We start from the raw sequence: 14,842 nt of genomic DNA on the forward strand, positions 1-14,842 counted from the left end.
CTAGACCCTAGACCCCTAGACACCTAGACCCTAACCCCTAGACCCCCCTAGACCCCTAGACCCCTAGACACCTAGACCCTAACCCCTAGACACCTAGACCCTAACCCCTAGACACCTAGACCCTAACCCCTAGACACCTAGACCCTAACCCCTAGACACCTAGACCCTAACCCCTAGACACCTAGACCCTAACCCCTAGACCCTAACCCCTAGACCCTAACCCCTAGACCCTAACCCCTAGACCCTAACCCCTAGACCCTAACCCCTGGACCCTAACCCCTAGACACCTAGACCCTAACCCCTAGACCCTAACCCCTAGACCCCCTAACCCCTAGACCCTAGACCCTAACCCCTAGACCCTAGACCCTAACCCCTAGACACCTAGACCCTAACCCCTAGACCCTAGACCCTAACCCCTAGACACCTAGACCCTAACCCCTAGACCCTAACCCTAACCCCCCCTAGACCCCCTAGACCCTAACCCCTAGACCCTAGACCCTAACCCCTAGACCCTAGACCCTAGACCCTAACCCCTAGACCCTAACCCCTAGACCCTAACCCCCTGGACCCCTAGACACCTAGACCCTAACCCCTAGACCCTAACCCCTAGACACCTAGACCCTAACCCCTAGACACCTAGACCCTAACCCCTAGACACCTAGACCCTAACCCCTAGACACCTAGACCCTAACCCCTAGACACCTAGACCCTAACCCCTAGACCCCTAGACCCTAACCCCTAGACCCTAACCCCTAGACACCTAGACCCTAACCCCTAGACACCTAGACCCTAACCCCTAGACCCTAACCCTAACCCCTAGACCCTAACCCCTAGACCCTAACCCCTAGACCCTAACCCCTGGACCCTAACCCCTGGACCCTAACCCCTGGACCCTAACCCCTAGACACCTAGACCCTAACCCCTAGACCCTAACCCCTAGACCCTAACCTCTAGACACTGACACCTAACCCCTAGACCCTAACCCCTAGACCCTAACCCCTAGACCCTAATCCCTTCAACCTGTAAAAACATGATGTGTACCTGATCTGTGTGTCTCTGGCTTCTTCTTCCTCCCTCAGGCGGGCTCTCCCCACTCCCAGCATTCCACCGTGGATGTTTCCCAGCTCCATGATCCCCATGGTTACAGCCAACACTCCATACAGGTGCAACACATACAGGTGTCAGAGGCAGGACAGAACACGCAGGTAAACACTAGTCTCTTCACAGGGCCGCCTTGGCCGCTGTCATTTGTCAAGACAGAATAATACCTCCTTACTAGGGGTTATATAGGGGTTCTAACGCCTTACTAGGGGTTCTAACTCCTTACTAGGGGTTCTAACTCCTTACTAGGGGTTCTAACACTTTACTAGGGGTTCTAACTCTTTACTAGGGGTTCTAACTCCTTACTAGGGGTTCTAACACTTTACTAGGGGTTCTAACTCTTTACTAGGGGTTCTAACTCTTTACTAGGGGTTCTAACTCTTTACTAGGGGTTCTAACTCCTTACTAGGGGTTCTATAGGGGTTCTTACTCCTTACTAGGGGTTCTATAGGGGTTCTAACACTTTACTAGGGGTTCTAACTCTTTACTAGGGGTTATATATGGGTTCTAACTCCTTACTAGGGGTTCTAACTCTTTACTAGGGGTTATATAGGGGTTCTAACACTTTACTAGGGGTTCTAACTCCTTACTAGGGGTTCTAACTCTTTACTAGGGGTTCTAACTCCTTACTAGGGGTTATAGGGGTTCTAACTCCTTACTAGGGGTTCTATAGGGGTTCTAACTCCTTACTAGGGGTTATATAGGGGTTCTAACGCCTTACTAGGGGATCTAACACCTTACTAGGGGTTCTATAGGGGTTCTAACTCCTTACTAGGGGTTCTAACGCCTTACTAGGGGTTCTATAGGGGTTCTAACTCCTTACTAGGGGTTCTAACGCCTTACTAGGGGTTCTAACGCCTTACTAGGGGTTCTAACGCCTTACTAGGGGTTCTAACGCCTTACTAGGGGTTCTATAGGGGTTCTAACGCCTTACTATGGGTTCCAACTCCTTACTAGGGGTTCTAACTCCTTACTAGGGGTTCTATAGGGGTTCTAACTCCTTACTAGGGGTTCTAACTCCTTACTAGGGATTCTATAGGTGTTCTAACTCCTTACTAGGGATACTAACTCCTTACTAGGGGTTCTAACTCCTTACTAGGGGTTCTATAGGGGTTCTAACTCCTTACTAGGGGTACTAACTCCTTACTAGGGGTTCTATAGGGGTTCTAACGCCTTACTAGGGGTTCTAACTCCTTACTAGGGATACTAACTCCTTACTAGGGATACTAACTCCTTACTAGGGGTTCTATAGGGGTTCTAACTCCTTACTAGGGGTTCTATAGGGGTTCTAACTCTTTACTAGGGGTTCTAACTCCTTACTAGGGGTTCTAACTCCTTGCTAGGGATTCTAACTCCTTGCTAGGGGTTCTAACTCCTTGCTAGGGGTTCTAACTCCTTGCTAGGGGTTCTAACTCCTTGCTAGGGGTTCTAACTCCTTGCTAGGGGTTCTAACTCCTTACTAGGGGTTCTAACTCCTTACAGTACTCTAAACCTGTGCTATGTTTTAAAGCAAATACTGAATTTACATTTGACATTTTGGTCAGTCAGCAGATGCTCTTATCCAGAGCTACATAGTACCTTCAACATGGTCTGTATCAATCCAACAATCAACCAATCGTCCTCTGTTGTTCCTGCAGGGTCAGCCTCTAAGCCCTTCCTCCCAGGTGACCCAGGAGTTAAGCCCCGCCCAGCTGACCCCTGTGACCCTGGCCCAGAGTCACGCCCTCCAGACGTCATCCAATCAGCAGGGCTCTGTGCAGCACGCCTACATCCCCGGCAACTGGAACTACAGAGGATACCGTGAGTACCACTGCCTGGATTGGGCTGGGCTCTGCATGCACCAGATTTTTAAAACATACGATATACAGAGCCTTCGGAAAGTATTCAGACCCCTTGACTTTATCCACATTGTGTTACGTTACAGCCTTATTCTAAAATGGATTCAATTGTTTTTCCCCCCTCATCAATCTACACACAATACCCCATAATGACATCACAATACCCCATAATGACATCACAATACCCCATAATGACATCACAATACCCCATAATGACATCACAATACCCCATAATGACATCACAATATCCCCATAATGACATCACAATACCCCATAATGACATCACAATACCCCATAATGACAAAGCAAAAACAGGTTAAGGGCTTTTTGCAAATGTATATAAAAAACCCCCCAGAAATATCACATTTACAGAAGTATTCAGACCCTTTACTCGGTACATTGTTGAAGCTTGGCACACCTGTATTTGGGGAGTTTCTCCCATTCTTCTCTGCAGATGCTCTCAAGCTCTGTCAGGTTGGATGGGGAGTGTCGCTGCACAGCTATTTTCAGGTCTCTCCAGAGATGTTCGATCTGGGTTCAAGTCCGGGCTCTGGCTGGGCCACTCAAGGACATTCAGAGACTTGTCCTGAAGCCACTCCTGTGTTGTCTTGGCTGTGTGCTTAGGGTCGTTGTCCTGTTGGAAGGTGAACCTTCACCCCGTCTCCATTCCTGGCAGCTGTAGAACCTTTTGAGGATCTGAGGACCCAGGCCAAATCTTTTCAGTCTCCTGAAATAGATTTTGTTGTGCCCTCTTCATGACTGTCTTGTGGTGCTTGGACCATGTTAGTTTGTTGGTGATGTGGACACCAAAGAAATTAAAGATCTCAACCTGCTCCACTACAACCCCGTCGATGAGAATGGGTGTGTGCTCGGTCCTCCTTTTCCTGTAGTCCACAATCATCTCCTTTGTCTTGATCACGTTGAGGGAGAGGTTGTTGTCCTGGCACCACACGACCAGGTCTCTGACCTCCTCCCTGTAGGCTGTCTCATCGTTGTCGGTGATCAGGCCTACCACTGTTGTGTCATCGGCAAACTTAATGATGGTTTTGGAGTCGTGCCTGGCCGTACAGTCATGAGTGAACAGGGAGTACAGGAGGGGGCTGAGCACACACCCCTGAGGGGCCCCAGTGTTGAGGCTCAGCGTGGCAGATGTGTTGTTACCTACCCTCACCACCTGGAGGCGGCTCGTCAGGAAGTCCAGGATCCAGTTGCAGAGGGAGGTGTTTAGTCCCAGAGTCCTTAGCTTATTGATGAGCTTTGAGGGCACTATAGTGTTGAACACTAAGCTGTAGTCAATGAACAACATTCTCACGTAGGTGACCCTTTTGTCCAGGTGGGAAAGGGCAATGTAGAGTGCAATAGAGATTGCATCATCTGTGGATCTGTTGGGGCGGTATGCAAATTGGAGTGGGTCTAAGGGTTTCTGGGATAATGGTGTTGATGTGAGCCATGACCAGCCTCTTTCAAAGCACTTCGTGGCAACGGATGTGAGTGCTTCGGGTCAGTAGTCGTTTAGGCAGGTTACCTTGGTGTTCTTCGGCACAGGGACTATGGTGGTCTGCTTAAAACATGATGGTATTACAGACTCAGTCAGGGAGAGTTTGGAAATGTCAGTGAAGACACTTGCCAGTTGGTCAACGCATGCTCTGAGTACACGTCCTGGTAATTTGTCTGGCCCTGCGGCCAAGGATGATCAATGGGAACAGAATGCATCTGAGCTCAATTTTGAGTCCCATAGCAAAGGGTCTGAATACTTATGGAAATATAGTATCTGTTTATTTGTTATACATTTGAAAAAAATGTAAATAAACCTGTTTTTGCTTTGTCATTATGGGGTATGGTGTTGTCATTATGGGGTATGGTGATGTCATTATGGGGTATTGTGATGTCATTATGGGGTATGGTGATGTCATTATGGGGCATTGTGATGTCATTATGGGGCATTGTGATGTCATTATGGGGATATTGTGATGTCATTATGGGGTATGGTGATGTCATTATGGGGTATGGTGATGTCATTATGGGGTATGGTGATGTCATTATGGGGTATGGTGATGTCATTATGGGGTATGGTGATGTCATTATGGGGTATGGTGATGTCATTATGGGGTATGGTGATGTCATTATGGGGTATGGTGATGTCATTATGGGGTATGGTGATGGCATTATGGGGTATGGTGATGGCATTATGGGGTATGGTGATGTCATTATGGGGTATGGTGATGTCAATATGGGGTATGGTGATGTCAATATGGGGTATGGTGATGTCATTATGGGGTATTGTGATGTCATTATGGGGTATTGTGATGTCATTATGGGGCATTGTGATGTCATTATGGGGTATTGTGATGTCATTATGGGGTATTGTGATGTCATTATGGGGTATTGTGATGTCATTATGGGGTATTGTGATGTCATTATGGGGTATTGTGATGTCATTATGGGGTATTGTGATGTCATTATGGGGTATTGTGATGTCATTATGGGGTATTGTGATGTCATTATGGGGATATTGTGATGTCATTATGGGGTATTGTGATGTCATTATGGGGATATTGTGATGTCATTATGGGGTATTGTGATGTCATTATGGGGTATTGTGATGTCATTATGGGGTATGGTGATGTCATTATGGGGTATGGTGATGTCATTATGGGGTATGGTGATGTCATTATGGGGTATGGTGATGTCATTATGGGGTATGGTGATGTCATTATGGGGTATGGTGATGTCATTATGGGGTATGGTGTGTCATTATGGGGTAGTGTGTAGTCATTATGGGGTAGTGTGTAGTCATTATGGGGTATGGTGATGTCATTATGGGGTATGGTGATGTCATTATGGGGTATGGTGATGTCATTATGGGGTATTGTGATGTCATTATGGGGTATGGTGATGTCATTATGGGGTATGGTGATGTCATTATGGGGTATTGGTGATGTCATTATGGGGTATTGTGTGTCATTATGGGGTATTGTGTGTCATTATGGGGTAGTGTGTGGTCATTATGGGGTATGGTGATGTCATTATGGGGTATGGCGATGTCATTATGGGGTATGGCGATGTCATTATGGGGTATGGCGATGTCATTATGGGGTATGGCGATGTCATTATGGGGTATTGTGATGTCATTATGGGGTATTGTGATGTCATTATGGGGTATTGTGATGTCATTATGGGGTATTGTGATGTCATTATGGGGTATTGTGATGTCATTATGGGGTATTGTGATGTCATTATGGGGTATTGGGACGTCATTATGGGGTATTGGGACGTCATTATGGGGTATTGGGACGTCATTATGGGGTATTGGGACGTCATTATGGGGTATTGCGATGTCATTATGGGGTATTGCGATGTCATTATGGGGTATTGTGATGTCAGTATTGTGTGTAGATTGTTGAGGATTTGTATTTATTTAATTAGTTTTAGAATAAGGCTGTAACGTTACAAAATGTGGAAAAAGTCAAGGGGTCTGAATACTTTCCGAATGCATCGTAGCTACCTGATATGTAAAGTACCAGGTGTTTTAATGTCTGGCATGCGTCAGCAACACCTGGGCAGAGGATCACATCCTTCAGCTGTTTTTTCAATATAGTGTTCCTTTGTTCCCACTCAGGGATTTAAAAGCTTTGGATTGGTTCAGGGTTAGAGGACGTTTACACAAGTTGAGCTCTAGGGAATATCCCAGCCTATTAAATCCAAGTTGAGCTCTAGGGAATATCCCTTATTAAATGAGACGGAGTGAATGAGGGCACACATCGGGAGAGAAATGGTTAGAGATTCAGGCCATAGTTTAATATATAGTATGTATAGTATACTATATATATATAGTATACTATAGTACTATATATACTATATAGTACTATATATAATATATAGTATGTATAGTATGTTGAACCGACAGAGACATTATACTGACTGACTCACTCCTCTCTCTCTCCTGCCTCTCTCTCCTGCCTCTCTCTCTCCTGTCTCTCTCACTCCTGTCTCTCTCTCTCCTGTCTCTCTCTCTCCTGTCTCTCTCTCTCCTGTCTCTCTCACTCCTGTCTCTCTCTCTCCTGTCTCTCTCACTCCTGTCTCTCTCTCTCCTGTCTCTCTCTCTCCTGTCTCTCTCACTCCTGTCTCTCTCACTCCTGTCTCTCACTCCTGTCTCTCACTCCTGTCTCTCTCACTCCTGTCTCTCTCTCTCCTGTCTCTCTCTCTCCTGTCTCCCTCTCCTGTCTCTCTCCTCTCTCTCTCCTGTCTCTCTCACTCCTGTCTCTCTCTCTCTCTCTCTCTCTCTCTCTCTCTCTCTCTCTCTCTCTCTCTCTCTCTCTCTCTCTCTCTCTCTCTCTCTCTCTCCTCTCTCTCTCTCTCCTGTCTCTCTCTCTCTCCTGTCTCTCTCTCTCTCCTGTCTCTCTCACTCCTGTCTCTCTCTCTCTCCTGTCTCACTCCTTCTCTCTCGCTCTCTCTCCTGTCTCTCATTCCTCTCTCTCCTGTCTCACTCCTTCTCTCCTTCTCTCCCCCTCTCTCTCTCTCTGTTTCCCTCTCTCTCTCTGTCTCTCTCTCTCTCTTTCTCTCTCTGTCTCTCTCTCTCTCTCTCTCTCTCTCTCTCTCTCTCTCTCTGTCTCTCTCCTCTCTGTCTCTGTCTCTCTCCTCTCTGTCTCTCTCTCTCTCTCTCTCTCTCTCTCTCTCTCTCTCTGTCTCTCTCTCTCTCTCTCTCTCTCTCTCTCTCTCTCTCTCTTGCTCTCTTTGTCTCTCTCTCTCTCTTTCTCTGTCTCTCTGTCTCTCTCCTCTCTCTCTCTGTCTCTCCTCTCTGTCTCTCTGTCTGTCTCTCTCTCCTTATCTCTCTCTCTCTGTCTCTCTCTCTCTGTCTCTCTCTCTCTGTCTCTCTCTCTCGCTCTCGCTCTCTCGCTCTCTGTCTCTCTGTCTCTCTGTCTGTCTCTCTCTCCTTATCTCTCTCTCTGTCTCTCTCTCTCTGTCTCTCTCCTCTCTCTCTCTGTCTCTCTCTCTCTCTCTCTCTCTCTCTCTCTCTGTCTCTCTCTCTCTGTCTCTCTCTCTCTCTCTCTCTCTCTCTCTCTCTCTCTCTCTCTCTCTCTCTCTCTGTCTCTCTCTCTCTGTCTCTCTCCTCTCTGTCTCTGTCTCTCTTCTCTCTCTCTCTCTCTCTCTCTGTCTCTCTCTGTCTCTCTCTCTCTCTCTCTGTCTCTCTCCTCTCTCTCTCTCTCTCTCTCTCTCACTCTCTCTCTCTCTCTCTCTCTCTCTCTCTCTCTCTCTCTCTCTCTCTCTCTCTCTCTCTCTGTCTCTCTCTCTCTCTCTCTCTCTCTCTCTCTCTCTCTCTCTCTCTCTCTCTCTGTCTCTCTCTCTCTCTCTCTCTCTCTCTCTCTCTCTCTCTCTGTCTCTCTCCCTCTCTCTCTCTCTCTCTCTCTCTCTCTCTCTCTCTCTGTCTCTCTCTCTCTCTCTCTCTCTCTCTCTCTGTCTCTCTCTCTCTCCTCTCTGTCTCTCTCCTCTCGCTCTCTGTCTCTCTCCTCTCTGGCTCTCTCTCCTCTCGCTCTCTCTCCTCTCTCTCTCTCTCTCCTCTCGCTCTCTGTCTCTCTCCTCTCTGTCTCTCTCCTCTCTGTCTCTCTCCTCTCTGTCTCTCTCCTCTCTGTCTCTCGCTCTGTCTCTCTCCTCTCTGTCTCTCGCTCTGTCTCTCTCTGTCTCTCTCTCTCTCTCTCTCTCTCTCTGTCTCTCTCTCTCTCTCTCTCTCTCTCTGTCTCTCTCTCTCTCTCTCTCTCTCTCTCTCTCTCTCTCTCTCTCTCTCTGTCTCTCTCTCTCTCTCTCTCTCTCTCTCTGTCTCTCTCTCTCTCTGTCTCTCTCTCTCTCTCTCTCTCTCTCTCTCTCTCTCTCTCTCTCTCTCTCTCTCTCTCTCTCTCTCTCTCTCTCTCTCTCTCTCTCTCTCTGTCTCTCTCTCTCTGTCTCTCTCTCTCTCTCTGTCTCTCTCTCTCTCTCTCTCTCTCTCTCTCTCTCTCTCTCTCTCTCTCTCTGTCTCTCTGTCTCTCTCTCTGTCTCTCTCCTCTCTGTCTCTCTCTCTCTCTCTCTCTCTCTCTCTCTCTCTCTGTCTCTCTCTCTCTCTCTCTCTCTCTCTCTCTGTCTCTCTCTCTCTCTCTCTCTCTCTCTCTCCTCTCTGTCTCTCTCCTCTCTGTCTCTCTCCTCTCTGTCTCTCTCTCTCTCTCTCTCTGTCTCTCTCTCTCTCTCTGTCTCTCTCCTCTCTGTCTCTCTCTCTCTCTAGCCTCTGAGATCCAGATGATGACGTTGCCGCATACCCAGTACGTGATTGCTGAGGCCAGCACTCCTGTCACAGGGGTCAACAGTGCTGGGGTCAAGACGGTGAGTTATGAGAGAGGGTCTAGCTACTTCTCTTGGTTATCAATAAACGGTTTGGTTCTCAGTGGGTATGCTTTACCTGAGCTGTAGCTCACCTGGCCCAGTAGGGAGGCGTGTTTAGGGCCTTTCCATTTGGTCTAAAGAGGAACTCTGCTTAGTTGGCGCCAGACAAGCTAATTCAAATGTACCTTACGGTTACTCTAAGCTATAGTGAGCTCCAAAAAGTATTGGGAGAGAGATACCATTTTTTGTTGAAATGATACGATAACTATGAGGTGAAATGATGACGAGGTTAAAGTGTGGGCGGTCAGCTTTAATTTCAGTGGTATTTTCATCCATGAACCGTTTAGAAAACACTTCTTGTACTTCTGTTTTATCAGGTTTGTACCTTGTCAGCTCGGGGATTTGAACTTCCAACCTTCCAGAATGGTGTTTTCCCAGGTGTGCTGGTTTAGAATGGTGTTTTCCCAGGTGTGCTGGTTAGAATGGTGTTTTCCCAGGTGTGCTGGTTTAGAATGGTGTTTTCCCAGGTGTGCTGGTTAGAATGGTGTTTTCCCAGGTGTGCTGGTTAGAATGGTGTTTTCCCAGGTGGTCTGTTTAGAATGGTGTTTTCCCAGGTGTGCTGGTTAGAATGGTGTTTTCCCAGGTGTGCTGGTTAGAATGGTGTTTTCCCAGGTGTGCTGGTTAGAATGGTGTTTTCACAGGGGTGCTGGTTTAGAATGGTGTTTTCCCAGGTGTGCTGGTTAAAATGGTGTTTTCCCAGGTGGCCTGTTTAGAATGGTGTTTTCCCAGGTGTGTTGGTTAGAATGGTGTTTTCCCAGGTGGTCTGTTTAGAATGGTGTTTTCCCAGGTGTGCTGGTTAGAATGGTGTTTTCACAGGGGTGCTGGTTTAGAATGGTGTTTTCACAGGGGTGCTGGTTTAGAATGGTGTTTTCCCAGGTGTGCTGGTTAGAATGGTGTTTTCACAGGTGGCCTGTTTAGAATGGTGTTTTCCCAGGTGTGCTGATTTAGAATGGTGTTTTCCCAGGTGTGCTGGTTTAGAATGGTGTTTTCCCAGGTGTGCTGGTTTAGAATGGTGTTTTCCCAGGTGTGCTGGTTTAGAATGGTGTTTTCCCAGGTGTGCTGTTTTAGAATGGTGTTTTCCCAGGTGTGCTGTTTTAGAATGGTGTTTTCCCAGGTGTGCTGGTTTAGAATGGTGTTTTCCCAGGTGTGCTGGTTTAGAATGGTGTTTTCCCAGGTGTGCTGGTTTAGAATGGTGTTTTCCCAGGAGTGCTGGTTTAGAATGGTGTTTTCCCAGGTGGCCTGTTTTAGAATGGTGTTTTCCCAGGTGTGCTGTTTAGAATGGTGTTTTCCCAGGTGGCCTGTTTTAGAATGGTGTTTTCCCAGGTGTGCTGGTTAGAATGGTGTTTTCCCAGGTGTGCTGTTTAGAATGGTGTTTTCCCAGGTGGCCTGTTTTAGAATGGTGTTTTCCCAGGTGTGCTGGTTAGAATGGTGTTTTACCAGGTGTGCTGGTTTAGAATGGTGTTTTCCCAGGTGTGCTGTTTTAGAATGGTGTTTTCCCAGGTGTGCTGTTTTAGAATGGTGTTTTCCCAGGTGTGCTGGTTTAGAATGGTGTTTTCCCAGGTGTGCTGGTTTAGAATGGTGTTTTCCCAGGTGGCCTGGTTTAGAATGGTGTTTTCCCAGGTGGCCTGTTTTAGAATGGTGTTTTCCCAGGTGGCCTGTTTTAGAATGGTGTTTTCCCAGGTGTGCTGGTTAGAATGGTGTTTTACCAGGTGTGCTGGTTTAGAATGGTGTTTTCCCAGGTGTGCTGTTTTAGAATGGTGTTTTCCCAGGTGTGCTGGTTTAGCTGTTTATGGTGTTTTGGCAAATGTTTGAAAATGACATTTTATTGACTGCTCCCTTACATGAGTTACCTGTAATCTCAGTATTCTGTTAAAATTCATTACCATAATCTCAATATTCTGTTATGATTCATTACCATAATCTCAATATTCATTACCATAATCTCAATATTCTGTTAAAACTCATTACCATAATCTCAATATGCATTACCATAATATCAGTATTCTGTTAAAATTCATTACCCTAATCTCAATATTCTGTTACAATTCATTTCCATAATCTCAATATTCATTACCCTAATTTGAATATTCTGTTAAATGTCCTAATAGGTTATGCACCCAAAGCATGGGTCTGGTACATTTCTAAAATGACCGGTCACGGTGTATAGTGGTGTATGGTGGTGATGGTGGTGTATGGTGGTGTATGGTGGTGGTGGTGGTGTATGATGGTGGTGTATAGTGGTGGTGTATGATGGTGGTGTATGGTGGTGTATAGTGGTGTTTGGTGGTGGTGGTGTATAGTGGTGTATGGTGTTGTATGGTGGTGTTTGGTGGTGTATAGTGGTGTTTGGTGGTGTATGGTGGTGTATGGTGGTGGTGGTGGTGTATGATGGTGGTGTATAGTGGTGGTGTATGATGGTGGTGTATGGTGGTGCATAGTGGTGTATAGTGGTGTATAGTGGTGTATAGTGGTGTATAGTGGTGTATAGTGGTGTATAGTGGTGTATGGTGTTGTATGGTGTTGTATGGTGGTGTATAGTGGTGTATAGTGGTGTATGGTGGTGTATAGTGGTGTATGGTGGTGTATGGTGGTGTATGGTGGTGTATGGTGGTGTATGGTGGTGTATGGTGGTGTATGGTGGTGTATGGTGGTGTATGGTGGTTATAGTGGTGTATAGTGGTGTATAGTGGTGTATAGTGGTGTATGTGTATAGTGGTGTATAGTGGTGTATAGTGGTGTATGGTGTATGGTGGTGTGTATGGTGGTGTTATGGTGGTGTATGGTGGTGTATAGTGGTGTTTGGTGGTGTATAGTGGTGTATGGTGGTGTATGGTGGTGTATAGTGGTGTATGGTGGTGTATAGTGGTGTATGGTGGTGTATGGTGGTGTATGGTGGTGTATAGTGGTGTATAGTGGTGTATAGTGGTGTATAGTGGTGTATGGTGGTGTATGGTGGTGTATGGTGGTGTTTAGTGGTGTATGGTGGTGTTTGGTGGTGTATAGTGGTGTTTAGTGGTGTTTAGTGGTGTATGGTGGTGTATGGTGGTGTATGGTGGTGTATGGTGGTGTATAGTGGTGTATGGTGGTGGTCTGTGCATTCTAACTGTTGTACCATCTTGTTCCAGACCCACTATGTGATTTCAGAGGGCCAGTCTGAGTTGGACCCTAAGCAGGCCAGCGGCCCCCAGAACTCAGCCCAGACCCATCTGGATGCCCAGACCTCCTCCCAGCAGCCCACCACACAGTACATCATCACCACCACCACCAACGGCACCGGGGCCAGCGAACTACACATCACCAAACCTTGACCTCTAGCAGCAGCTGTTACCTACTTCTCACAGCCCCAAACCCTGCTGAAGTGAATCTTCCCGTCACCAAACTCATATCGACTGACCTCGGGACAGCTGTTTAACCAGGGAACTCACTTTGACATTGAGCCCTATATGAGGCTCAACTATCCTACAGATCTAAGTACTGATCTATGAACAACTGTACATAGTTAAATTACTCTTTGGAGATGTAAGGACTGGTCACAGACCTGTCTGCATGCAGCCCCGCCCCATAGACACACACACACACACACACACACACACACACACACACACACACACACACACACACACACACACACACACACACACACACACACACACACACACACACACACACACACACACACACACACACACACACACACACACACAGTTCACTCACAGTTCACTCACAGACCTGGTTCTCAGAGGAACAGGGTTTTTAGATCAACACTGCTTGTTGTGTGTTTCGGTTGAACTGAAGGAGCTGAGAAGCTGCTAGAAGAAAGGAGCAGCTCACTCAAGACGTGGAAAAGGAAATATGGACTTTTTGGAGGAGAACATAGTATACACACGGTCATACAGTTAGGTGTGTGTGTGTGTGTGTGTGTGTGTGTGTGTGTGTGTGTGTGTGTGTGTGTGTGTGTGTGTGTGTGTGTGTGTGTGTGTGTGTGTGTGTGTGTGTGTGTGTGTGTGTGTGTGTGTGTGTAAACTGAAACACACTGGAGAGCTTCGATAGCTCTGTTTCTGAGACCTTTTCAGTGACTGACACTTCAGATAGAAGACTTGGTCAGACCCGCCCACCTTACCCCTCCATAACACCCCCCCCCCCCCATCTTTTAAGCCTATCGCATGATTCCCAGTCCAAACGGTTTGCGCATATATTATGACAACAATTTGTGAAGTTTTAGTTTGTTTGTTGTTCGGCAGGGTTTTGTTCAGCTGTTCATGCACACCCCCCTTACCCCTCCATAACACCCCCCCCTTTACCACTCCATAACACCCCCCTTTACCCCTCCATAACACCCCCCTTACCCCTCCATAACACCCCCCTTACCCCTCCATAACACCCCCCTTACCCCTCCATAACACCCCCCTACCCCTCCATAACACCCCCCTACCCCTCCATAACACCCCCCTTACCCCTCCATAACACCCCCTTACCCCTCCATAACACCCCCCCCCCCCTCCATAACACCCCCCCCCTACCCCTCCATAACACCCCCCTTCCCCTCCATAACAACCCCCTTCCCCTCCATAACACCCCCCTTACCCCTCCATAACAACCCCCTTACCCCTCCATAACACCACCCCTTACCCTTCCATAACACCCCCCCTTACCCCTCCATAACACCCCCTTACCCCTCCATAACACCCTCCTTACCCCCATACCTCTCCTTACCCCTTCATAACAACCCCCTTACCCCTCCATAACAACCCCCTTACCCCTCCATAACACCCCCTTTACCCCTCCATAACACCCCCTTTACCCCTCCATAACACCCCCCTTCCCCTCCATAACACCCCCTTTACCCCTCCATAACAACCCCCTCACCCCCCTTCCCCTCCATAACACCCTCCTTACCCCCCCCCCCTTACCTCTCCATAACACCCCCCATAACTCTCCTTACCCCTCCCTTACCTCTCCATAACACCCCCCCCCCCCCATAACTCTCCTTACCCTCCCTTACCTCTCCATAACACCCCCCCCCTTACCTCTCCATAACTCCCCCAGGTTACAGTTTCTTTGACCACCTAACATGGTTCACATTATTGTAGGTGTAGTTAATATATTGTTCCTGCCATGATTCTCCTGTCTGTATTCTACTGATGTCTTCCTCCCTCCAGTTGATATTCAACAGTGCAAAATGCTAAATGCATCAAACTGGCTGTATTTCTGTATTTTGAAAGTTCGATATCTTGAAAACTTGATTGCTGACATGCAAACACATTTTGGCACTATGTCAACAGTGGACTAATGAAACAAGTACCAAAAGAGGGGTTTCTGGTTGGAGTTTTCCTTTAAAAATGGCACCCTATTCCCTAGACAGTGCACTACTATAGACCAGAGCCCTATTCCCTAGACAGTGCACTACTTTAGACCAGAGCCCTATTCCCTAGACAGTGCACTACTTTAGACCAGAGCCCTATTCCCTAGACAGTGCACTACTTTAGACCAGAGCC

The 14,842-nt window shown here is 47.3% G+C and overlaps 1 protein-coding gene across 1 annotated transcript in view; it reads left to right on the forward strand.

Moving 5' to 3' along the window:
- The window catches only part of prdm10 (PR domain containing 10), a 66,689-nt gene extending 53,340 nt beyond the window's left edge, over nt 1-13,349 (forward strand). The window contains exons 22-25 of the mRNA XM_046315102.1: nt 1,080-1,205; nt 2,739-2,901; nt 9,190-9,287; nt 12,473-13,349. Coding sequence (XP_046171058.1) covers nt 1,080-1,205; nt 2,739-2,901; nt 9,190-9,287; nt 12,473-12,655 — 570 coding nt within the window. The 3' untranslated portion in view covers nt 12,656-13,349. The remainder of the gene's footprint in view (nt 1-1,079; nt 1,206-2,738; nt 2,902-9,189; nt 9,288-12,472) is intronic.
- Nucleotides 13,350-14,842: the final 1,493 nt, after the last annotated feature.

The sequence above is a fragment of the Oncorhynchus gorbuscha genome, linkage group LG19 (genome assembly GCF_021184085.1).
Source record: "Oncorhynchus gorbuscha isolate QuinsamMale2020 ecotype Even-year linkage group LG19, OgorEven_v1.0, whole genome shotgun sequence".
Taxonomy (NCBI): Eukaryota; Metazoa; Chordata; class Actinopteri; order Salmoniformes; family Salmonidae; genus Oncorhynchus; species Oncorhynchus gorbuscha.